At 39.7% G+C, this 25,762-nt stretch overlaps 1 protein-coding gene across 12 annotated transcripts in view; it reads right to left on the minus strand.

Moving 5' to 3' along the window:
* The window catches only part of tjp1a (tight junction protein 1a), a 109,029-nt gene that overhangs the window by 51,698 nt on the left and 31,569 nt on the right, over positions 1 to 25,762 (minus strand). Inside the window, exon 1 of one of the 12 annotated variants that reach the window (XM_088295292.1) lies at positions 4,233 to 4,672. The exons of the other annotated variants lie outside the window; for them this stretch is intronic. Coding sequence (XP_088151418.1) covers positions 4,233 to 4,256 — 24 coding nt within the window. The 5' untranslated portion in view covers positions 4,257 to 4,672. Of the gene's footprint in view, positions 1 to 4,232; positions 4,673 to 25,762 lie in introns of those variants that run through there. 12 annotated transcript variants of the gene reach the window in all.

Here is a 25,762-nt window from a genome sequence, read left to right on the forward strand (position 1 = left end):
ACCACCTCCTGCATTCAAATGCATATCCCTCTCATTTTAATCTGTCTTTTTAAAACAGAGGCCTGAAGACTGGTGGGTCTAGTGATGCTCCAAATAACATGAACTCTCTATTTTCATCCATGACAGTAAACAGGAATGGATTGAAGACAGTATGGGCTTGTTAAAAAAAATAAAAGATGTAATAAGAGTTTGTGTTTCGCATTTAGGTTGGGCAATATACCCAACAAAATTTTTGTCGTTTGACAAGAGACCGTCAGTGCTTTAAGAAGTTATAGATGATTGCCTGATGAAAATGTAAAAGCATTATTAATCACTGGTTAAAATGAATTTAAAGTTAGGCCCCAAAAAGCTCTCCTCTTAATGGGCACCTTTTTTTTTTTTGCCTCCATCTGATATTATGGCTTGACGAACTCTGAAATAGGAAATGTGATTCAGAAGTTTGGTACAAGGTCACAACCAGCAAAAAATGAATGAATAAAAAACATGGCTGACATTGGTGCTACCAAACAGTCATGCCAAGTGGTGAATCCACCGCATCAGTGACTTGAATAAAAACGTCACAACTTTTTATTTGACACCCACTAACATAATTCAGTGTGTGACTCACAGTGGTCTACTGCCAATCTATCACAACACATGAAGCAGAAGTAAATGTTTGGACATTAAAAGATGAACCACAGCACAGACGTATTTGATTTAACAGATGAATTTCTCAAAGTGACAATGCATGATAGAGTTGCCACGAAATGGAGTGAAGGCGCCTCTGCATGCAGCCTTGGCTGCTTGCTTTATATATCTCCATTGCCTTGGCACTGTGTGCTAATCATGCAACGACGCCTGGGCCGAGGTCAGCACGTGTGAGGAAGATGGCGCAAGACTCCCAAGGGGTTGGGGGAACAGATAAAAAACAGGTTCCTTTCAAAACGGCTAAATTAACCTTTACTATTGAAGTAATTTAAGTGTACTGTTCCAAGGTGAATGAAGCACTGGTGTAGGGGTGCTGCATTAGGCAGGTAAGTAAGTTGGTAGGAAAGACAATTTCAAAGCAATACATTCACCTCTTCATGATTGTGGTAAAGTAACAGCCACTGTTTAAAATAACTTGTAAAAACGCAGAACACTGTATTTTTCAAATTGTAGAAGGAGAAAACCTGAATAGCATACACCCCGGCCTATTACTATCAGCTAGCATTTCGGCCTATGACTATCAGCTAGCATTTTACAATCGGAAGCTCTACAACGAGCCAACATGTAGACAACAACGTCACTACAATACAGTTGACAGAGATGGTTTCGTCTAACTGGAACAACTGCCCAAACCTGAATTTTACCGCATCTAATAGACAAACACAGCACATTCCTCACTTGTCAAAGTAGAAAAAAAAAACATCCACATACTGCAAGGTACTATTGAACACACACACACCCACGCACGCACGCACACACACACACACACACACACACACACACACTCAGTTGTAATAAGAGGATTGACCCACTTGAAAATAGACTCAATGGTCTGTTTACAACACGATATTTCCTTCTAAAATCAATACAATGTAGGGACAACGTAAGACTCCCCAAAAAATGACAGACGGCAAGACAGTGACAAAGCAGTTCTTCTACCAGCTGTAAAGACAAGAACTGACCCATTTTTCAGATGATTCAGATGCTAGATGCAAGACACAGGGTAAATATCGCTGTGATTGGGCAAAATTAGGCTTGGGCAATATGGCTCAAAATTCATATCGCAATATCAATTGCATCCATTCACAGGAACTGCATATACCACGATGAAAATACTTTAAAGGGGGGGGTCTTCAACGCCTGAAAACAGTGCAGCGAAAACCGGGGTTGAAGACCCCTGTATTAGAGGGTGACACATGAGTGGATTTTCACTCACGTTCTTTATTTGCCCCAGTAAAAACAGCTCCCACTCCCATGCTGCTCCCGTTCAGAATGACTCCCACTCCCATTTTGGAGGTCAGCAACATTAAAAATGGCAGCACATCTGTCTGAAGTTTTTTGTTTCCTTTTTGCTACAAGATAATCCCATTCCCGTCCGCTCCCATAAATATTTATCCTGTACCATCCCAATCCCGAGATTCAAGGTAAAATGGACTCGCATCTCTCGGGAATTCAGAAAAAATATCAGCCTCTACCTACGCACAGACGATAGTTGACTTCTCGGGTATGCTATTTTTCTATTTCCCGTATCCGCTATTGCTGCTGAACAAATCAAATTTCCCCTAAATCGGACTACTAACGTTCTTTCATTTGAAATATTTATTATTTTACTGTCCTGCTCCACCTCTCAGCTGACGTATGCAGTGACGTGGTGATGCTATGAGATGTGCCGAGACTTCGGAGTGTGTCACAATCAAGTGTGGGCATACCAAATGAAGCCGCAATTTGGTGCGTGTGTCATTTACAAGAAAATCACGTGACCGATGATAAATGAAGCATCTGTTTGTGCGGATAAAGCCATTGGTTCATTCAATTTATCATTACTTTATAATAACATTTGAGACCATGAGTGTCGACGTACTCGTTTAGGATAAGTGTTTTTTTTATTGCAGCCGGTGTCTAGCCATTGGATCTTTATGTTGGCTTGTTGGAAATATGCACAAACATGTGTTCAGCTGGCAAAGTTGCTAAAGCGTCACTCTTACAGTCAGTGTTCTGGGTTTTATCCCCAGAATAGATTTAGACAGTTTTAAACTCATAATTATATTCATAAAAATTGTACTTGTGCTGTTATATTACTGATTTATGCCATATTTGCACTACACACATACTTCGAAAGCTGCAATACTGCTACTTATGGACATCTTGTCACTGTTTACTCTATGTTAAGCGCTTTGTTACAGATGCAGCTGTCGTTAAATGTGCAATACGAATAAAGTTGCATTATATTTTACCGTTTCTCCTACAATCTTATTTCATTCTCCATGTTTTACTGTTTGTTGACCACATGATGGCGCCATAGAGAAATTGAAGCACCATAAAGCTCTGAACCATATGCAAACCAATTGGCTGTGGAAAGCTTCAGTGCTTCATGAAGCTTCATTTTGCTTTGGGTACATTACGACTTCATTTTAGTGTACTGCATCACACATGCACTTATTTCAGTGTTTTGCGACGGCATTGCGAGAGCTTAGCTATGAACAACTTCACTGTCTTTCGTCATACTTATTACTCACCCGACCTTTGTGATAATGATATATACAAATATTTCTTTGTAGCCATGGATGCAATGGTTAATAACTTATCCTATCTAGACACCGGATGCATTAACATTGCAATGTCAAAGAGAGCCAGCTACCATCAACATGCTAGCATCCATCAACAATTTGTCAAAATAACAGGCCCATGTGGGGACTGACCAATAGTATATATTTATGAAAAAATATGTTGCTGACCAATTTTATACATTGGGGGTTTGTGCCTGACACAAAATTATATGTATTCGGTAAATACAGTGTACAAAATGCCCTTTGTTCTGAATGATGGTTGGACATGCCCTAATGTTTCATCAGACAAAAAGATCAAAGTTTACAAAAGAATAGCTTCAGGTCTCAACAACTGACACATCAAAGGGTCCTTTAATTTCCCCATTTGAGATGAAGAACCTAGATAGTCGCTTGACTTCGTAATTACTGGTAGTGATATTTATTAAGAATAAGGGAAACAAGTGACTTTCTTGCCGGGCAAAAACAATCTCCAAACCCCCAAAATTATAAAAAACAATGCAATATAATATTATGCTAAACCACCCGAGACATCCTTCTAGTCTTTAACTTCGAAATTTACAATCAATGACTGTATTGTGTTCGTTCGGATGCCCTGTCCCTGTTGTAATCTATTATGACGTCAGGGACACTTGCAATCAACAGGTTGTCTTTGGAGATGGCACATGGACACAGCATGGTCGTTGTATCACTAAGTAGATGTATTTTTATCAACTAGAACAAACAGCACAAAGTCAGATTTAGAAACGAGAAGAGCATGCCTGGTCACAAGATATGCTACTAAGTGTAGATTTCAGAATAACCTTGAGCTACAAACACAACCACCATTGTGCATGGTGCACTTCTACAACCAACTAGCGAACTTTTACAGCCACGCTAACAAGGAATTCGTGGGGAATATTTCACAGTCGTGTTAATTTTAGCGATTCGTAATGAATGGACACAAACATTTAAGCATTTTTTTCCCGAGTACAAACCCACCTTATTTGACGCTTTGGAGGACATTTTCCTCTCTGGTTCGGCTCCCAAAGTGACAGCTTAAACCGTGCTGCTGCCTTTGTTGTGATAGTCACTTGGCCGAATGCAATATTTCCCTCCAGTTGAATAGTCACCCAGCTGCCGCCACGCCGGCCCGCTGTGTTATTTCACTTTATCCAGGAAACATGTCACGGAAAGTCCAAAGTTCATTATCTTATCGTCGGTGCCTAAATCGGTAACGTCATTCCAGTCAGGTACTGAGACAGAAAACGCCGGTCTAAACCGTAAAAAAAGAAAAACAAATGACACATATACACACAAAGGCGTGACTAAGCGCAGTTTGTGCGGATGTCTCGTAGCTAGTGTCCACCCCTGGATGAAAAGTTGGCAAGAGAAGGCATCACTACGGCGGTGTACAGCAATGGCAGGCGGGGTGGGTGAACCTCTCCCAGCTCTCGGCTCTATGAGCAACGGCCGTGGCTAGGCTGCGCGGAACAAACCATTACACAAACAGAGGGGTGCGCAAAATAGAAAATAATGACGACAGTGGCCAGGCAACCACATAATACGTAAATAATATGCTATACTTGTTTTTACTTAGTATACATATTTATTGTGGTTTGTAATTATGCATTGATTGTTTTTTAATTTGTTATTTTCTAAGGATGTTGACAAAATGTCTACCCTTGTTGTCCCGTGGAATACATAGTCCGGGATACAATGAAGAGAAGCGACGCCGCTGTCCCTGCTGATGCTGAACGCTCACTTTCTATGTAGTGATGCGCGAGTGCTATGTTGTTAGACGAGGACCTTTGCATCTGAAGTCTGCAGGGGAAAAATGTTATTCTCAATTCGCCTAAATGAAAAGGAATATAAAAGCTGTGGAAAAGGCTTCTTCTATTGCTGTAAAATGTGTTGGGTAATCATTTGTATCTTTCGTCCTTACTCTGGGACAGTGTGTCTTGTGTAGTTCAGGAACAACAAACTAATTCCACACACAAAAAGAGAAATTTGGAAGGACTGTTTGTGGCTGATAAGTCATCTCACCAGAGACCACAAAAGCTATTCAAGTCAAGTTCATATGACTTCCTAAACCTAACCCCACCCTCAGGATACAACAACCCCAGTTTACATTGTTTTACAATTCGCACATGTTCTAGCAAACGAAAGTTTCAGAACGTGAGACATGAAAATGCCGTGTGATAGTACATGACAATTAAATATAATTTCCAGCATTTACAGAATTAAAACAAAGACACACCCTGGCTAATTTTCCCAAACAAATTCAGCAATCGCATTCTCTAAATAGTGATTTTCCCATGATTATTTCCTCTGCCTCGCTTCCTCAACAGGAGAGAAGACGGTTCAGAGTAGGTGGTCTCGAGGTTAATTCCCACCAGACATAATCCTACAAGGCTAAAATACTACCAGTCCAAAGTATAGCAGACTTTTTCCTCAGGGTTTGCAGTCAACACCAGGTCACATCGGGAGGAGGATTACTGCAGATCAAGTACTGCAAAAATTGCTTCCACACTTATTCACCTCTATCCATATGAACTTATGCGAGTTTCCTTTCACCCAAAACAGCACTTGGTAAAATAAATCACAAACCAATTTTAAACACAAACAAGATACATACTAGTATTGATGTAAGTCGCTCACTCCTTCTGAAGCTCCTTAAGCGCCTGTCAGGATCAAGCAGTGCAGACAGCAGGATGTTTAACATGATAATCCAGGTAAATAAACGGTATCACATAAAAAGGAGAGGTATAGATCCTTTAAAATGATCACGAAACATAAGCCTTCGTCTGTTCTTTGCCTTTTCTAATCCACACCTGCGATTGTGCCTCAGATGTTCTGACAGAGAGAAAAAAGACGTTAATGACACTCCATGGGCATCAAAGTTATCTTTGCCTCATATGCTTGTATCCCTGCTATTATATGTGTGTGTGTGTGTGTTGTTGCATCTATCCCTCACTCTCTCTGACACACACACATAGACACACACACATACGAAAGCATCACACAAAAAGTGACAACTCTGGTGGGCTCAAAGCTCAGGTGCGCTCATGGAAGAGTAGGCACGTGCAAATCAGGCGACAATGTAGGCCTACATTTGGTTGGAACACATAACAGGGTTCACTCACCCAGCTACTTCAGCAGTGAAGAGGCTAATATAGACAACCTAACAGTGCACAGCTGCCTGTTTATGCACACACGGGCTTGCATAAAATGAAAAAGAGGGCTCAATGAGAGCCGGTTGTTTTGAGTGAAAGTTCTGAGGTAGGTGTTGTTTTATTATCTCCATCTGTCTTGAGTTTGGAGTCTGGGAGAGAGTGTGTGATCCCTCCATATGCCCTGTTGACTCAGGGCCGTCCTGCAAGTCCAGCAGAGGGTTTTGTTTCTTCAATCTAATTGAAACCTGGTGGAGACTACGGGAGGGATTTATCAATCGTTCTAAACTGTGGTCATATACTCACAATGAAATTGTATTTCCTACTCATAAATATCTATGTAAATATGAGCGCTTAAGTGGCACATCTTAATGTTACAAAAGGGTTGAACTTGCTTTGTGAGGATTCATACCCAAATATCACTTCACTGCTAAGGTTTGTGACCTGATGAGTATCACATGGCAGGATTAGCACGCTCCTCTCAAATTCACCTCTATCCTTCCAGGTCAATATTGTTAAGGCTTTTGTGGGAAGCCAAACAGGGAACACCAACCTAGTTTTGTCCTAAAGAGGCCATTATTAACATTTTGAAGCCCCAGACATGATCTCAGTCGATGGATTAATTACAAATCAAATATGCGCGTGATGGAATAATTAAACAAACCCAAAAAATCTACCAAGCCTCTTCAAACACATCCTTCAGTACACTCCCTGCTTTCATTAAACATAGACTGAAAAAACACACTCCCGACTTGTCGCCGGCACTGCTCTGTAATATAGGAAAGTGGCTAATGGGCCGTGCACCACATATTTATTAATGACAATAGCAAAGGTGAGGGAGGTACTAGACCTCATATATCTTTAAAACTTTGACAGTTGTTTCCAGCAACTAGACACTGTCTTCCATCTTCATGCACTATGTGCTTAATTCATCACAGCTTCACCTCATCTTATGTTTTTGCAAAGGTTTGACTAAATCGTCACCTCCAAACTGAGAATTTTCCATCCAGTCGTATTTGCTCAGTTAAAAACTTTTTGTTATACCCTTTTTTGCAACTGAGCTATTATAGCCGTGTGATGCGAAACACTGCAGTACACATGGACTCACTATTTCAGCAGCACCTCAAAGCTAGTTGTAGTTTTTACCTTAACTCATTCATGCTATCAATTCAATAACTTTTGACCAACAGATAATAGGAGTAGTATAAAAATGCAGTGGTAAATGGTAACTGATTTGGATAAGAAGGAAATGTTCCAGTCTAAATTATAATCTAAATACCTCTTTATACACATGGAATCATTATTATTATTCAAACAGTAAATCAAACATCAAAAGAAAAATCAAAAGCACTTATTCAATGGATGCTGTGTTTATGTGAGTTTACCAGCAAATTCCTAAAGGACAGTTCATCCTTTACCTCTCATTGTTGACCTATTTGCACACAATGGTAACCTAACTGCAGATAACAAAAAGTTACTGGCCCGTTTTGCTGTAAGGGCACTGATGTGCCAGTGTGTTTTCCAGAGTGTAGTCCAAAGGCGGATGAATTATATCACACTTTCTACACAATTACCAACTGCAGCTTTTCCTTAGATTCTATTTCAGCAAGTATAGCAACATCTATGAGCCTCGCCCAAAGTGAATTAGCAGAAACATCATCAACTGAAAAATAAGGGTCATTTAAAAAAAATAGTTTAAGACAATATGACAGAATGATTTCTGCTGTAACAGAAATGTGTTAAATAACTTGCACCGAGCTGCACTTATATGTGATTTTTATCATCATATTACAACAAGGTGACCGAGTTAACAGGTGGATGTATGAGAATGTTCTGTTGGCCAGTGAAAACTTGTTTAGCCCCTGAATGTTCTGGACGTCTGTATGCGTAAGTAACAAGTTTTGAGGTTGTAATTTACACATCTTGAAGTTTTTGCAAACACTAATGCACACATTTTCAAATAGCTCAATATCAACACCTTTTTCAAACTTGCTTCTGTTTTGTTTTCACCATCAATACGTAATTTAATTATAATGATTATTATTAAAACTAATGGGTGGCACGGTGGACGACTGGTGAGCTCGTTTTCCTCACAGAGCAGAGGTTGTGGGTTTGATTCCGGCTCTAGCCTTCCTGTGAGGACTTTGCATGTTCTCCCCATGCCGGTGTGAGTTTTCTCCGGGTACTCCAGTTTCCTCCCACATTCCAAAAACATGAATGGTAGGTTGATTGAATACTCTAAATTGTCCTTAGGTGTGCGTGTGAGCGGTGGTGTCTATGGTTATGTGTCTATGTGTGCCTCTCGATAGGCTGGAAATCAGTTCAGGGTGTACCCAGCCTACTGACCGAAGATAGCTGGGATAGGCTCCAGTGCCCCCGCGATCCTCGTGAGGAGAAGCCCGAAGCCGGAATTGAACCCACGACCTCTGGACTCTGAAGCCATTATGCTAACCAGTCGGCAACTGTGCCGCCAATAATAATAATAATAATAATAATAATAATAATAATAATAATAATAATAATAATAATAATAATAATAATAATAATAATAATAATAATAATAATAATAATAATATTAATATTAATAATAATATGAATAATAATATGAATAATATGAATAATAATAATAATAATATGAATAATAATTACTAATTCTAACTCTTCCGGGGGAAGTATAAGGCATTCCTCAGTCCAAGTCAACAAAGTTTAGAAATACAGCTATGTGATTTTGACCTAACGCTAAACTGTGTTTTAACAAACAAATCAACAGATGTGAGTGAAAACCCATCCTCCTTGAAGGAGATTTTAAAGTACTTAGTCACTAATCCTTTGCAATGACTGACTGGAATATGCAAACATCAGGCATTTGGTAGACAATTGCTTTCCTTTGATTTCTACCCTGTACGAATGGTATCATCATTTCTTGGTTATTGTAGAACCTCTTTGCATCCATTAAGAAACAGAGCAACACATTCAACCAAACCGAGCATTTTTACTATCGCAAATAAAATAATCTACTGCATAACCAGGTACCTCATTTATCAAGCGGGTGTACACAGAAGCACGTGCGTAAAGCGTTCGAACGAAGGTTCCCATTCACCGTATGGGATTCATAAATTTTGACTTGTGCGTGAGGATGTGCTTATATTTACGTACAGCTCTTTCTTTGTGTAAAAAAAAAAATAGTGGTAAAATAGTGAAACTACAGAATGAACAATGATACAAAAAAAACAAGCCAAATTGGTTTTCCAAACATAGATAGAGCAATAAATGAATTGCAGCCACATTTGAATGGAAGCACCATCACACAACAAATTCAGCTTCGTGAACAGGAAATTATTTCATTCAGCCAATGCACAAATAATTCTGCCATGTGCGTGGGCTGCAGGAATTAAGGCACAGTTCATTCATTTGACAGAATAGCTCTGTGGATGTGCGCCTCCGACAAGAAGCTGAGGCAAGCTGGCTGCACCTATACAGTAGTGACGTTCCTAGTTTGCACTACGGAGATTCAAATAATTTGGTGGTCCTCGTCCAGTTAATCAAAAATAATTTTCATTTGTGGGCCATGGCACATTTTCGGGCCAATGAGCTTGTGTCAATCCATTTTTTATGTCTTGGACTTAACGATTTCAAATTCAATGATTTCAAATTTCTTAAAGGGATGCTACTATATATGGCAATTTGAGATGTTTCTCAATGCAAATGAGATGATAGAAGTGCCCGAGCGTGCCAGTTTAAAGAAAAGTTGGGATTTTTATATCAACACATATTACATACTGGTGTCCATACAACAGGTGTCCGCATGTTTGCTAAATACAGATTTTTCTGTAGACACAAAATTAGAACCTGCTCAACGCACTCTTTGATAAATACCCAAAGTCTGCATATGTAAAGAATTGCTCATGCTTTACGGCTAAAATGTTGACAAATGCACCCTATTCAGCCAATTCCTCGCAAAGTGAAACAAAATAAAACACTATAGGTGAGTATTATCTTGTACCCTTAGCAGCTGTGTAATGATCAATTGTATTTAAACATTCAGGGATTACATTTGTTTGATCAGGATTCCTACGAATGATATTGCATGCAATATATTTGAGGCATTTGGGGTCGAAGTCAGATTACAGTGGTTCTTTATCGGTACGCGAGAATTTTGTATTTGTTCCCTCTAGCTGTCCAATTTCTTTACCATTTGTGTTTCCACTGTTCATAGTTATGGGGAACTGGAACCTATCTCGTCTTACACAGGGAATATGGAAGCCAATTACATGGACTCGTCATTGTCAACCACTGGGAACATATAATCATAGGCAACCATCAACACTCACAATCACCCCAACACTGAGTTGGAATTTGAACCTCACTTCCTGAAAGGAAAAATTAGGCAAGTGAATTATATTGGTTATAGTAACTGGTCAATTTAAAGCAATTACAGTGCGTTGAAAAAGCATTCATGCCCCTTGAAGTTTTTCACATATGGTGATCTTAAAATTACAAACTCGAGTGCATTTTGTTGACATGCGATGTGATAGATCAACGCAAAGCCCCGTGAAGTGGAATGAAAATGATATGCTGTTTTACAAATTCTAAGGAAATATAAATCTTAAAAGTGCAATGTACGTTTGTATTCAGCAAAGAGGCGTGATTTGGTGTATTTATCTTCCAGCAAGCTGTTGATCCTAAACATAATGCCAGAGCGACAATGGAATGGTATAGATCAGAATATTCATGTGTTACAGTGTTAGAATGGACCAGTCAAAGTCCAGAAATAAACCACATTGAGCATATGTGGCAAGACCTGAAAAATGTTGTTCATTGACACTCTATCAAATCTGGTTGAGCTTGAGGTTTTTTTTTTTGTAAAAGAAGAATGGTTAAAAAAAATACACCCAAAGAAAAAACATTGTATAGCTGTGCACATCTGGTAAAGATCCCAGAAGACTTGCAGCTGTAATTGCAGAGAATGGTGTCTCTATAAAGTATTGTTCCAGTGGGGGAGAAAATAAATGCCCATCACATTTTTTAGATTTGTATTTGCCTGAAATTTGGCAAACGATGTATCATTTTTGTTCCTCTTCACGATCACGTGGCATTTTGTGTTAGTCAGTCATAAATTCCCTGTAAAAAAACACAGAAGGATTGGAAAATGGCGAAATGTGAAAATGTTCAATGGGTATGATACTTTTTCGAATCTGACACACTGACACTTACAGCACTGATTGCTACTGACTAGTTTAATTCACCCCGTCTATTGTATTCTATTGCTTCATGTTTGCTTAATTGTGGATCTATTGAGTGCTTATGCAGTATGTCTGATCACGAAAAATGCCCAACATATGCTAAGTTATATTTACAAAGTAATTGGTTAAAGCATAATCATGATTGTAACTCTTCTAAGGTCATCAAGTTTGTGGGTGTCAAAATGTACAGCCTGTTAGTGTGATGAAAAGCCTGACGAAAAGGCTATAAATAAGAGTGGTACCACGTCCCCCATAAATTGAGAGGCTGCTCAACAGCTGCAGCTCAAGTTAGTCAGTGTTGATGGCAAACAGCAGCCACTGAGGTGCCATTTGACACAAACTATAAGTGGCATGTAATTGAATTTCATGGAAGAGCAAAGATTTAAAAGTCTAATGCAGGGAGCAACTGCAGATGTTGGGCTGCCACGCACTGTTGACATAAATCTATCAGTGGGCAGATTGAAACCTGAAATTCACAGTTACAATTTCATCATGACCTGACAAGTGTTTACCAAAGGAAATATTCAAACTGGAGAAGAATCTGCTACAACCACAATTGCAAACACTTGTATTTACAGTTAAGTATCAAAGATATATCAACAACATTGTAAAAACAAAAGTTATTTAAACTCTGAAAAGCACAACAGTTATTTTGGCCCAAGAGGCAAGTGTTGTGACTATGAGGTCAGACTGGCGAGTCTCTCTCTCTCTCTCTCTCTCTCTCTCTCTCTCTCTCTATATATATATATATATATATATATATATATATATATATATTTAATAAAATGTCACTGTCTTTCATTGCAGAAAATAAATACTGCACATCACAGTGAAGAAGATAGAAAGAGGATCTTAATATGTGATATGTGGCTTAGGAGGAAAGACTCAACTACAAAAATGGGAGGAAGACAGATTAAGTACGTGGAGAGGAAAGCAGGAGACAAAAGCGGGAAATGAGGGATATGATTAATTTAAGAAGAAAAAAAATCTCGTGAGGAGAGGAAAACACACTAAAGCACTGCGCTAAAGTTCGAGAAGTTAACTGAGTGCGAGAAAGAAAAAGAGAGGACAGGTGGGCATACTGAATGTGCTGGAAGGCATCATAGAGTCTCAGTGAATGAAGGAATGTTTCAAGTCCAGTGAGGTCAGCTTTTGGCCTGAATAAAGGACCTCCCATCACAGAGTGACTCTTGCCTTGGTACTGCCTGTTACTGCTGCATTCCAACACCATGAAGCACATGAGGCAAACGAGTGAAAACAGTGGGAGCTTCTTTCCGAGTGAAGCAGTTGCAGACACTTCATGGCCAATGAAAGGTTGAATATTTCACAATGAGATGGGTCTGTCACATAAGAGGTGTGAAATAGTTCTGTTCAATCAATGGAATGAATGCGTAAAGCAATGAAGTGGTTAAATGCACAACAGCTAATGTGATTTCACAAGTCACTGATGATGTAAATGCATTTGTCATTTTATATTTAACACGGGGCTATAATGTGTGGGAACAAATATGAAGATGTTTGCGCATAAAAGCCCATGTGATATTTTTCATTTTATTTCTTTATTTTTTGCCGACAGTGTGTCCTCCACCAAATCAGAGCGTCCTCAACAGCCACTTAACTGATTCAGGGTATGACATCATATGCTGCACTGATGAGTGCGCAGAGTGTTTTTGGTAACACAAGGAGAAGCGTTGGAGGATGGTAATGGGAGCTAGCGAGTTAGAGAAGCGTACGGGGACACGGCAGCCACGGGCTCCGCTTCAAGCCTGGTGGTGATGAGATGCGATGGGACCCGACCGTGCAGAAGCTCCGGCCTGTGTTAGCTGACTAATCCTCTAGCCGTCCAGTGCCAGGATCTAGACTCATCAGCTTTGGTGTTCTCTTGTCAAGACACATTTTTATAACGTCCCACTGGTCATTTCTAGCTGCTAATGCCCAACACAACAGCCCCTAATGCCAAATGATTACGCAGTGCTGTTTTAGCACATTTGTCGCCTGAAAAGAAAGAACGAGCCACAAGGCAGTGATGGGCTGACTCCCTGCTCAAAGGACCAGCTTGATGAACTCAGCAGAAAGGGAGTGGACCTAAAAGCCACTCTAAGCCACCTCTCTTGGGGTGGGCACTGTGGGGGCCTGAGCTGGGTCATGGCTAAACTGGGCGCTGGGCAGAGATTTACAGTGCCCTCTTGTACAGTCTATAGACAGATCCTGTGCACTCATACGTGAGGAGAGACCCAATGTGCATTTCCGGATCGATCAGGCATACCAAGTGGCGAGATGTAAAGGTTAGGTTTGAAGTTGCAGTTGGAAGGGAGGCGCGCCCAATGTCACGCAGGGAGGTCATTTTGTGTTAATAACACAATTACAACTACACTGTTAGCTTAAAACATCTTCAAATTGAATGCACTGTGTCAAAATTAGGAGAATAGATACTCTGTTATTGCCGTGGCGATGCCAACAACCTCGCTTCAGGTCTGTAGGCCTTATTATACAGGGAATCCTATTTAAGGAACCTTTTGTAACATTCATAAAACTATATGCATATCTCTGCGTAACCTCATTGTTGTCTTAAAATGCGTTTATACTGAAGCAGTTCCTGAAGTTTACAGTATGTATGGTTGAAATGAAGATATAAATCATTGATATTTATTAAACTTCAATGGGTAGTCAAAATGCAAAAATGATCTTACAGAACTGAAAACGTGCAAATGACGTGCGACAATATGTTCTCAATCAGCGGACCAGCCAGACATGCTTTCACGTGTGGTATTGTGCAGAGCTTTTCCAACCCTTACTTGCACGTTTATATAGTATATTTCACATCACTATAGTACACAAACTATGTGTAGTTTTTGCTACTGTATGTTCATGTACTTAAAATGCCAATAAATGTATTAAATAGCTTCTTGTGAGAACTCCCGCAATAATAAATCAACCATTAGCATATTAAAATAAATTAGATACAATTTATGAATTTAAAGGCTTTATTTGCCCTTGCCAAACTACAAACAGGGAACAGATGTTATCAGCTGTTTGCCTACAGCTCTCACCTGAGTTCCCGACAGTCAATGAGTGCCACTGGCCAGACCATGTGACTTGTACAGTAAACAGCATATGGAAACACTCCTACTGGGACAAGAACACCAGGGAATACAAAGCACAACGAGGCATTGCAGTGAACTCGAGTAAGATATGACTGTTTCAACCAATTGGTGGAAAAAACACCAGGTTTGCTGGAATCAACAGCTATGTGCCCACATACAATTTCACAAAGCAGTGAGAAACAACCACTTGAACCAACTACACGTAATGCAAACACTATTTGGCGAAATATGTCCCGACACTGACACAACAGACACTATGTTCCCTGTGGCCATGGCACCTCAAAATGTAGCATGGGGTGGGATTTTAGCCTTTTTTTCTCTCAGTAGCCATGTCTTGCTAAGTTTTCCCACAGTCCATCATGGTATCCATGATATGAGACCTTGAGGTTCAAAGGCGCACTACATGTCAATTTACCATGAATGTTCGTACATTTCCACCTGGCCCCTCATGTTCTGACGGAGTCCCGCATGTTTCCTCCCTTTCTGACAAGGCTTTTTATGGGTGCATTGAGGGTTCCTAGCAGCTCTGGATCACACCCGCTGCCTGACACGGCTCCAGAGTCCGTGTCAAGAGGAGTAGGGGCCCAATGGGTGGGCGGGCACATGTATACTGCTACTTAATAAATCTTTTTTTAATATCAATTTTCTGTACACAACTAACTCACCAATCCATTCAGTGTACAAAAAGAAGAAAACGAGCCACATACGCACTGCTCTTGCACGTACGGATGGCACTTTCTCAATAACCCTTATTCAACATAAGGCATTATAAACAGATATGCCATCTACATCTTGGGAAATGTTTTGGCAATTTAAGTAACTCACAGGGCATCCATGGCAATCACAGCCTGTCACTTTTGTCCATATTGCCGCCCCACATTTTGTCCACAGAGGCCTGAACCTGGGTTGCTGGGCAACATTGTAAACAAAGTGTAAGCGCTGAATTTGACATAATAATAGTGTCAATTAAGTGGCACATTATTTATTTATTTAGTCAACAATATTATTTAAAACATATTTTCAAGACAAAAAGCAACTAAGTAAAAGTAACACATTATATTTAACACCCATCACTCTCCTTCTTGTTTGTTCCACTATATATATATATATTTATATATATATAAATATATGTAGTATATCTACATATAATCTCAGTGTGTATTGGGGGGGCATTATGCAGACCACAGCCTCAAGGCTATGAGTCATTGCGTTGTCATGCTGTTAGTCAGTATGTACTGTGCAAGAGCAACAATCACATGGGAAGGTCAGCATGTATGACACACAAGGACTCTGCAAAATAACACAATTTTTGACCAAACTGTATCTGAATCACAGCCATTAACCCTGAAGTACAAAGGGCTGACATAGTACAAAGTCATTTAATGCCATGTCCAAGATTAATTTAAATTACAATTGCTATTTAAATGTAAATGTATCTAATTGAAATGATTAGGCTTTTTTTTTTCAGTCGTAAAGCCTGCTAAGCGCGTCGTATGTTTTTAATAAAGAGAGGTGTGCTGGGGCTTGAGCTGATTCTATTTTTGGATACATCTGCAGTCACAGTGGAGAGGCACTTTACAAACCTCACAAGCATTTTAAGATGTGCAGTCCAGGACATCATTCTGTGTCTGATATTTGTTCAGGGGAAAAAAAAAAAAAAAACATCCTCTATGTTTTAATGTCCTGAGGCTGATTTCAGTTGATGATTGTATATGTCAAATACTTGTCATACATTTCATGGCTAATTATACTATAGTTACCACAGACTGAAAACAGAAAACACATGCCACATCACCTGCTGGATTAATGATAATATTAATTAGAATTGTACGAGTTGAGTGGCAAATACTTGCGGAAGATGATTTAGGGTGAACATTCACCATCGGAAATACAAAACATTCAGACACGGGCACCATGAATAAAAGATCTTTGCATGGGCACAAACAACTGAGAAAATAAAAATAGGCTTGCATTCATTAAACTTTCCAAAATATTGGAGCGGCAGCTCGTCGCATATTATAAGCACATCTTTGGTGTACAGACAGCGCACATGCGCGCATATGGCTGAAGAGACTCGGCTTCAAGCGACTGTATGTCACCCCACAGGGATGCTCTTACCTGTGTGTGACTCCCTCTGCTTGCATGAGAAGTGAGCGACCCAGTGCATTTGCCCGTGTGACTAAATGTGGTTTGATCTTCAACATAGACTGAGAGCAAAACCAAACTGGTGTGACATCTCTGAAGGCCACGAGATTATCTACATGACACTGCCACTGATAGGACACAAGATATTGATTTAAAAAGCAGCAGTGCTGAAATTAGATTCCTATGCGTTGTGATTGGGTCACAGGCATGCACCTTGGTTGTGTTTTGAGGACAAGGCACTGAAGAACGACGTCTACATTTCAAACAGTGGAGACTGAAGTCATCCCAGCAGCTGACCTTGCGCCCCCTTTCTCCCTTCATCCTCTCTTGCTGTGATAACAGAGACATTCCTGAGCTTGTTCCCTTTCTCGCCATAGGCCTCTCCCTTAATTCCCCTAGAGTGTGTGGAATGTTGAACAGACGAGTGGAGCGGTCAGGGGGATGGAGAGGAAATGAACAACATTAAAAAACTGAGCTCTGAAACAGTTATTGATGTGTGGAACACTAGAATGCCCACAGCAGGGCCAAGTATTGCAATGGCATGCACAGAAGCTCGCAATCAGATGACACAGACATAAACTGTGTTAACTGATTAAGATGTATCTCTGAAGTTGGGATATGTTTGTAAAAGAGAGCAATTAAGACAATTTAGCAGGAAAGCACTCAATTACAGTGAAACCTTTAATGTTGAATCCCCCTGATAGGTCAAAATGTTTGGGAAAAATAGGCCTCTGAAGTTGAACACAAAACATGTCTTTACATACAGTATACTTCAGTAAGAATGACATGAATTGAAATTGTTGAACATGTTAAAGTAGAACTTCATCTTTTATGTTTTACAGTGGGCCGACTCTTGACTTTACCTTTTAGTGACAATAGACGTCAAAAATATATTAATTTTACCTGGGCTGACAGTGAATGAGTTGAGAATACTTTTATGTTTAAAGTGTATCTATGAACTGACTGTTATATTGTTTTCATGTTAATTTTAACAGTGGTTAACAGACGTTGACATTTGTATGGCTGTAAAAAAAGTTAAAGTCCTGTTTAAAACATTGCCTAATTGAAAATGGCAACATTTCAACCATAAAACAGAATTTGTGTATTTCTTATGGGCTAAGCACTGGAACTGGGCTCAAGGGAAGGAGGCACCAAATAAACAATGAAGAAGTCAGTTTAGTTTTTTTTGTATAGAATTAACTGTGGATTTAGTCATAAATAGATAAAAGTCTTATTGAAATAATACCATCTATTTTCTATTGGTACTTTAGCCCTTTTTTTTTCTTTTTTTGTTGCTTAATTCTCGTGGGAATGTGATCAAAAGAGAACAGGATGCTGGGAAGAGGTGGGGTCAAAACAATCATGACTTAAGACTTGATATACATAAAATGTATTTCGAGAGTACATTACTTTCTCAAAGTTTTGTCCCAGGAAAGCAATTTCGGTAGCACCAGCGAGGCACACTCTATGATAACCGTGAAACTTCTCTCATCTATTGCCGAGAATCACTCAAACAGAAAATGAGCAACATGAGAACATTCCAGAAAGTCAGACGCCGGCCTGTTAGACCTCGGTCAATTTCCAACAAAAAGAGAGCCATAGAACAAAGGAATAAACAGAGCTGCCAAAGGCCAGGTGAGCAGAGCACCAGAGTGAATAAATGTGAAGATAAAAGAGAAATTCAATCTTAAAAAAAAAAAAAACTCATCTGAGCGTAAAAGGCTGCCTGTTGAGCTGTAAAAGATGAAGGGAAGAACATATGAGATAGAAGGATATATTGCACGACTAGCACATAAATCTCCAACATGCCGCCGTGTTTGTGGAAATCAATCCCCTCCACTGGTTGCCATTTTATTTATGAGTCACCATTAGGGATAAACCAACAACACCGATGATAAATGATTATCTGAAAGGAGAGGTGAAACCTGCAGTCAAAATCTTTGGCAGCTTGGTCCAGTTTGTCTCACACAAAGAAATTCCTGTCTCGTATCACTGCCCACCTGCTTGTCCGTTTGCCAGACCATTTTATTAAACGAAAACAAACAGAAGAAATAACGTAGTTGTGGGGAAATTGAGTACACCTAATCTGCTTGGAACGTCACAGAGAGTCTGAGGAAACTGGCGCAAAAAGAGTGAGATGCACTACACGGGCGGACAATAATGACCTACACAGTCCAAAGACATCAGAAGTTGCTTCTCCAATTTGCTAGATAATCAAGGAAGTATAAATTAAACTTCACCCGTGTCTGTGTAATAACTGCACTGCTTTACACTTTGCCTCTCTCATGGAGCTCAATGAGGCATCTATGATCTTAGAAACAACTCTTGGGTTGATACAATACAATAGAATACAATTTTATTCCTGTAGTGGATTTCACAACAGCTGGAGCTGTAACAAAGCGCTTTCCATATGCCGCCATGGAAATTAGCCAGTAATTATAACACAAATTAAAACACATTTACAATAGATACCAGAAGAACAGCAGAACAGTGACACTCTCATGATGAGTCTCAGTTAAGCATTTGTAACCCACTACAGAAAAATAAAATTACAAATTAATAAGAAGATTGCTCCATTAATACCGCTGTCACTATATCTTTTTTATCTTGGCAATTGAAACTAGTACACTTATTATACTGTTTGAGGTATCTCAGTGAACAATGCTATATGCGACTGAAATGATAGAACACCCAAATTTTGATACCACCTTGCAGAGCTCTCTTTTCTAGAAGCAGAAATGTAACTTTCAAAAAGGGGGGGGGGAGCGGTAAAAGAGTCAAAGTAGCCGAGCAGTGTTTTGGGTGTCCTGAAAGCTGAAAGAGGAGGCACTGAGCCATGGATGACATAATCCCCATCACCTGACTGATCAGCCATTCCACTCCACCTCAACTCTCACTCCCAATAAAATAGTTCTAACTTGACACCATTCCATGAATATGAGCGGGCATGCTGCGGAGTTACTTCAACGGTGCAAAAAAACAAAAAACAAAAACATCACAGCACGTTGTTCTTGTTGTTGACGTTTGTCCGCTTCACTCTGTGCATGCATGCGTGCCATGAAATATCCCAAAAATAAATTCTACTGTTGTTCCATGATTATGTGCAGGTATTTTTTTTTCTCACGCTTTATATTTCAACCTAAATTAATATGAACACTATATGTATTTATAAGAAATAGATACTGCTTTTCATATACATTAGTATTTACAATAAATAAAAAATTACACTCAATGGGCTGTACTGAGACACACTTTTGAACAATAAATACCTCAAGAATCTTATATTTTAATGTTACCAAGACATTTTGACCATTTTATACTTTCGATTTTTTTGGACCAAAGTGAACAAAATCAAAGCAAGGGTCATAAAAGGTTGCTTGTATGATCTCTGAGGGGAATAACTTGGGACAACTGGCCTCAGCGCCATCAAATGGGACGAACTCGAATAGAAGTGGATATAGTGGGCCGTCATCTTAAAATTTTCTTCTTTTCATTCTCCAATTTGACGATATCATATTATCGTCAACATTGTGTGTTGTGTTGTCTATAGTGTGTGAGCCAGTAACACCAAAGTCCAGACGAATCAGTATCCATCTCTCTCTTCTTCCCTGTCCGTCCCTCTGATGATACACATATCTGCCACTCTGCTTGATAGCGAGATCCCCAGCGGGCCGTTCTGGCACGTCAATTTCGGTTAATTAAATTTTCCAGACTCCGCTCTGCTCATGAAGTCCCCGAGGGAGACGCAATTGTACAGGCGTCTGCAGACTATCCGTCACAGGTTTATGCCTCAAGTGAAACGTCTACATGTATTTTCGCTGAGCACAAACTCAATTCTTGGTTTTGCGTATTGAGAACATTAGTACAAACATGGTAGGCACAAACGAGTAAAACGGAGATGTCACTTTTTTTGTCCAAACTGAATTTCTGACTTTCAGATGTTTCTTAATCTCTTCTTTCCTCATGGCATCTGCCACTCACAATATGAAAGCTTCAGTTTTAAAATCAATTACGCATAAATTATCACAAACATTCAAATGTAATACTACCAAGACAAATGTTTACCACTTCGTAGCCAAATTTCCACTCTTGTGATGAGAAAGAGCATTTTCTTCCTCTGGGTCGATTATGATGGCGCTAATAGGCCTTCTCCTCCCTGGACAATGTGGAGATCGTTAGTGGGGAACCTGTGCCCTCTGCAGGAGAACATCTGTCATTGTTTTTGTTTTTCAGGCAATCACTTCATCTTCATCGGATTTTCTCACAGTAATAACACTCTCAGCGGCTGTTAAGTGCACTGTAGAATAGTGTGTGTATGTTAGACCAATATTTGAAGTAATAACGACAGAATCCATAGACTATATTATATAGGTTGTATGAATTTCATTTGAATTAATATTAAATAACTGGAAATGCCTAACCCAATTAGACAGTATTGATCAAAGGTGAATGCATTCATGAATATCAATTATTTTATGTCATCAAAGAGTCTTAGTGGTTAAAATACACTCCCTTAAATCATAAACAAAGTAAATATGCAGTGCCGTGAAAAAGTGGCTAACAAATCAATCTCACAGTTGTGAGATTCTGGTTTCAAATCTCAGTTTGACATGCCTGTTTGAAGTGTTCTCTTTATATTTACCAGTTCCCGTTCTCTTCACACTTCCAAAAACATGCATTTTAGCTTAACTGAAGTCTGAAGATAACTACTTAATGCATGTGCCTGAGAACTTGACACAGAGCTAGTCTGAGAAAATTATTTTACTGAGCTGTGGTGATATAACATTCCAGGTTTCAGATTTTTTTGGGTGTGTGGCCAAAATGGTGCCTGTGATGCATTTTGGTGTAATGTCTTCCAACCCACCACTATACTTGAGTGGCTTCTTCCGCTTCAGGGGCTTACCGGTACAATTGTGAGTTAATTAGTTGTAATTAAAAAAAAAAATTCTAATCACTACAGCGTGCTATGGACCATATGCACAGCAGCACATCAAGCATTTGAAAGGTGTGGCCAGTTTCATTTTTCTAGTCTTCACTTGCTTTAAGCTACTGGGATGCCTTCTGGAGGAAAAATAACCTCATTCTTTAAGTGTGGATGAACGTGAGTTTGTGTAATAGGTACATACAATAGTTCAGAGTTAGTGCTTTTCAAGGTATTTTCCGTGCCATATGGCGCTCTTTAAAGTCCCTAATCTTGCCCAAAACAAACAAAGCGCGGCGCGCCAATTAAATGGACGAAGCATCACTCGCGACCATCAACCCTTTTCCTCATTGGGCTGTTCGGAGTGCATGTTAGCACACCCTACTGGTCAAAGTCTGAGTCATCTAAGCTTCTAATTGACCGTGACTTATACATTATGTGACTATGGTGTTTGGGTGATGGTGTAGGAGAAAGCTGGACAAAAGGGCAGCTGTCCACAATGTTGTAGTCTGGCTTATCATTTATGTTATTGCAAGCAAGAAACGTCCCAGGTTTAGATAACAGACAAAAAGCCCAAAGCACAACAGCACATCTCTCTAAACAGCCATGCACATCTCTCTACACAGCCATATGATTGGCTGAGTCTGAGTGGCTCCCAAGAAGCCATTTCTGTAATTGGCTAAGGCTGAGTGGCTTCCAAGAAGCCATTGCTATAATCTTTTTGTGTTATTTTTATTTCTTTTGGGCATATGGATGGCATGAGAGATACATGTTTTGTGTTAATCTTATTTCTTTGTTTCATTGTTTGCTTGTATGATGAGTTTTTTTTGGTTTTGATTTGAAACCGTGACTCTAAGGAGTGTGGTGACCAGTGAAGTCCCTCCCCTGACCTTGTCCAGTAGGCTAATGCCAAGACACCTTTTTATTGGTTAGATTCATTATTATTGACAGTGATTCCTATTAGTTTCATGACATCTGTCCATGAAATGCAGTGATGCCCCTGGCAGCAATTCTTTATGGGATTAAGTCCTGGCGAACTGGCATCAGCCGAGCTAGCACCAGCTAGTGGGAGCAGCCGAGCTAGCGCGAACGCGCCTAGTATATGCATTAAAGACGGAAATAGCACCCTCAACTGGTAATAGCACCCTCAACTGGTGTTGCGCTGGCGCGTCGTATGGTAATCCTAAATTGTTAGTTTTTTAAGATTAAAGGAATTATTCATTAAATTTACATGTGTGGCTTGATTGGAAGGAATGAATTAGTTCAATTTTTATAAAAAGTTTACTTATGCAAGTTTGGTCGAACACTCGCCGTGCACAAGGAAAGGCAGGGATGTGACCATGTCCAATAAACATTTCCAGGACAAAGAGTGATTTACAGTTTGAGAGGGGATTTACCACACGAGTGACATTAAAAACCAATCCAGTGCCAAGTATTTTTAACGAGCAAGAGGTGTGAGATGAGTTTGACTGTCAGAGGGAGGATCTGTGCCACCTCTCAAACCTTCAGCATCTCTGGTGCAAGTGGCGGTGTGTTGGTCGTTATGTCCATAATGAAAGGGGAGTTCGTGCACTCGTTTATGTGTTAGCGTAGCAACTGGAAGTTGCCCCATATGGAAATGGTGCGTGCATATATGGAAAGCTCTTTGTTACAGCTCCAGCTGTTGTGAAATGCGCTATAGAAATAAAGTTGTATTGTATTGTATTGTATAGAAGCATTTGCAAGCATGCTAGCTAAGATTACACCCACTCCCTGGATGCCACAATTTACAGAACTACCCAGTGGTGTTATTCAAAATCTGAAGTGTTTCTGTGTATTTATAGTGTTATTCAGACTAGCATAATTTGTTGCAATGAAAAGCATTATGGGTAAACAACTAGCAGAAAATATGCGGACAAATTCATGTCATGTTGTGAGAGCCACAAGATGAATGAAGTGTGCCACTATATTTAATAAAGGTTTCCCTGAGGTGTCCCTGTTTTGCGGAACCGTACAACGATGCGACACCAAACCTGTGGAAGCCTGTTAGCTTGTGAGCTAGCTTGCTTCAAGGCACAGAAAACCCCACGACAACTCGGTGGGATATATTCCAGCCACAAGAGATTTGAAGCCTTTTAGTTTTGTGGCTCAAACTTAAGAATGTGTACAAGATGAACCGGTATTTGATTAATAGTTGACAATTGATCTGAACATTGTTGAAAACAGAGAGCTTGGTTTTTCACAAAGTTGAAGTCTGATTTTAGACAGGTCTTCCTCAGTTAAATTGGGCAATGTTGTTAACAACACTCTTCTCTGTGGTGTGTTACAAATTACTGGTAATTATAATTATTCTTATCATTAATTATTATTAATGATATAAAATTAATTATTTCCTTTTATAGGGAACTAAAGTCTGGTGGTGGTTAATCATCTTACCAAAAAAGGTGGAAACTAAATTGATTATTGTAATGCATTTTATTTCAATGCACTTTTCAGAGTGCACAAGGAGACACTCTAATCAAACATTAAAAGCAAGGTAAAAAAAAAAACTGAAAAAAATATAAAGAACATAAAATAAACAATATAATCTAAAATTATATTGTACAGTGAAACCCCGCTACTTCGCGGTTCACCTTTCGCGGGTTCAGTGCGGTTAGATGGCCGGTGTGCGCCGAAGAGGAGAGTGGACGAAGAAGAGCAGGTTCCCCCGGACACGATTAGTGGCGACGTTTCGCGCGGTTCGGACCGTATCAGAGCTCCGGCCGGCGTGCGTGGCAGTTAAACCGTAGATGAGCACCTTCCCCGGGCACGGGCGGTGCCAAACGGCCCCTAAGTTTAACCGAATGGGAGCTGCCGAGGAGGAGGGCATGCTCGCGTCACAGTAAGCCGAAGAGGAGCACCTTCCTCGGGCACGGGCGGAGCGCGAGGCTGTCAGTTATGAATGAATAAATAAATAAATGAAGAATGCCACCTTTCATTTCACTGTCATGATCCGTGCCTGTCATGCCGCGTGTGTTTTTGTTTTTTCAGCTGTGTGGGCGTTCCTCCAGCGATAGTCTCGCGCCATGCCGTCAGCTGCTGCGAGACGCGCTGATTACACTGACTATATTGTGATTATAATAAATATTGTAACGTTGTATAATAAATCAGGCCAATTTGTCCATCAGCGAACGCTTTTATTATTAAGCAAAAAACGGCTGCTGTTGGCCGCAACCACGCCGATCAGAGAGAGAGAGCAACACAACGACAACAACATAACGTTCACTCCCCTGCTGCCTTCACAGCCTCCACAGAAAAGAGGAAAACACAGAACCCTTGAACCATTTACAAAGTCGCTACACTATCTTTGTATCACCACCTTTTTTCCCGTGTCTGCGTTTGGAGAGTCCTGTTCAATCCTCCAGCTCTGCTGGAGGATCGTAACATTCACAGGGCACACCGGACGGCGTACCAGCAGGTAAAAGTCGAAGTAATTAAATAAATACAAAAAGAAGTAATTGAATAAATACAAAGATAATGGCTGGGGAATAAAAACACAAGTTTTAATAATAATTTGTTTTTTTTTTGTTATAACATGAATTTCACTCTCTCTCTCTCTACCCATATATATATATATATATATATATATATATATATTTTAAGCATTTTTGGAGGTGTGCCGCTACTTCGCACCTATATATATTTATATATATATATATATATATATATAGGTGCGAAGTATATATATACGGTGGTTTATTTATTTATTTATTTTTTTTAAGGTGCGACGCTACTTCGCGGATTTTCAGTTTTCGCGGGTGGTCTCGGTCCCCATTAACCGCGATAACCGGGGGTTCACTGTATTCTTTTTTTAAAGATACAAAATGCAGAATACAGTAAGGATAATTATAACTTCAATAAATTGTGTCAAAATGTTCACACAATTATATAAATTAATTTATTCTTGTAAAAGTAAGGAAATTCAAAC

This window comes from Idiotropiscis lumnitzeri, chromosome 5 (assembly GCF_059441095.1).
Source record: "Idiotropiscis lumnitzeri isolate Australia: NSW breed Sydney's pygmy pipehorse chromosome 5, RoL_Ilum_1.0, whole genome shotgun sequence".
In the NCBI taxonomy this organism is placed as follows: domain Eukaryota; kingdom Metazoa; phylum Chordata; class Actinopteri; order Syngnathiformes; family Syngnathidae; genus Idiotropiscis; species Idiotropiscis lumnitzeri.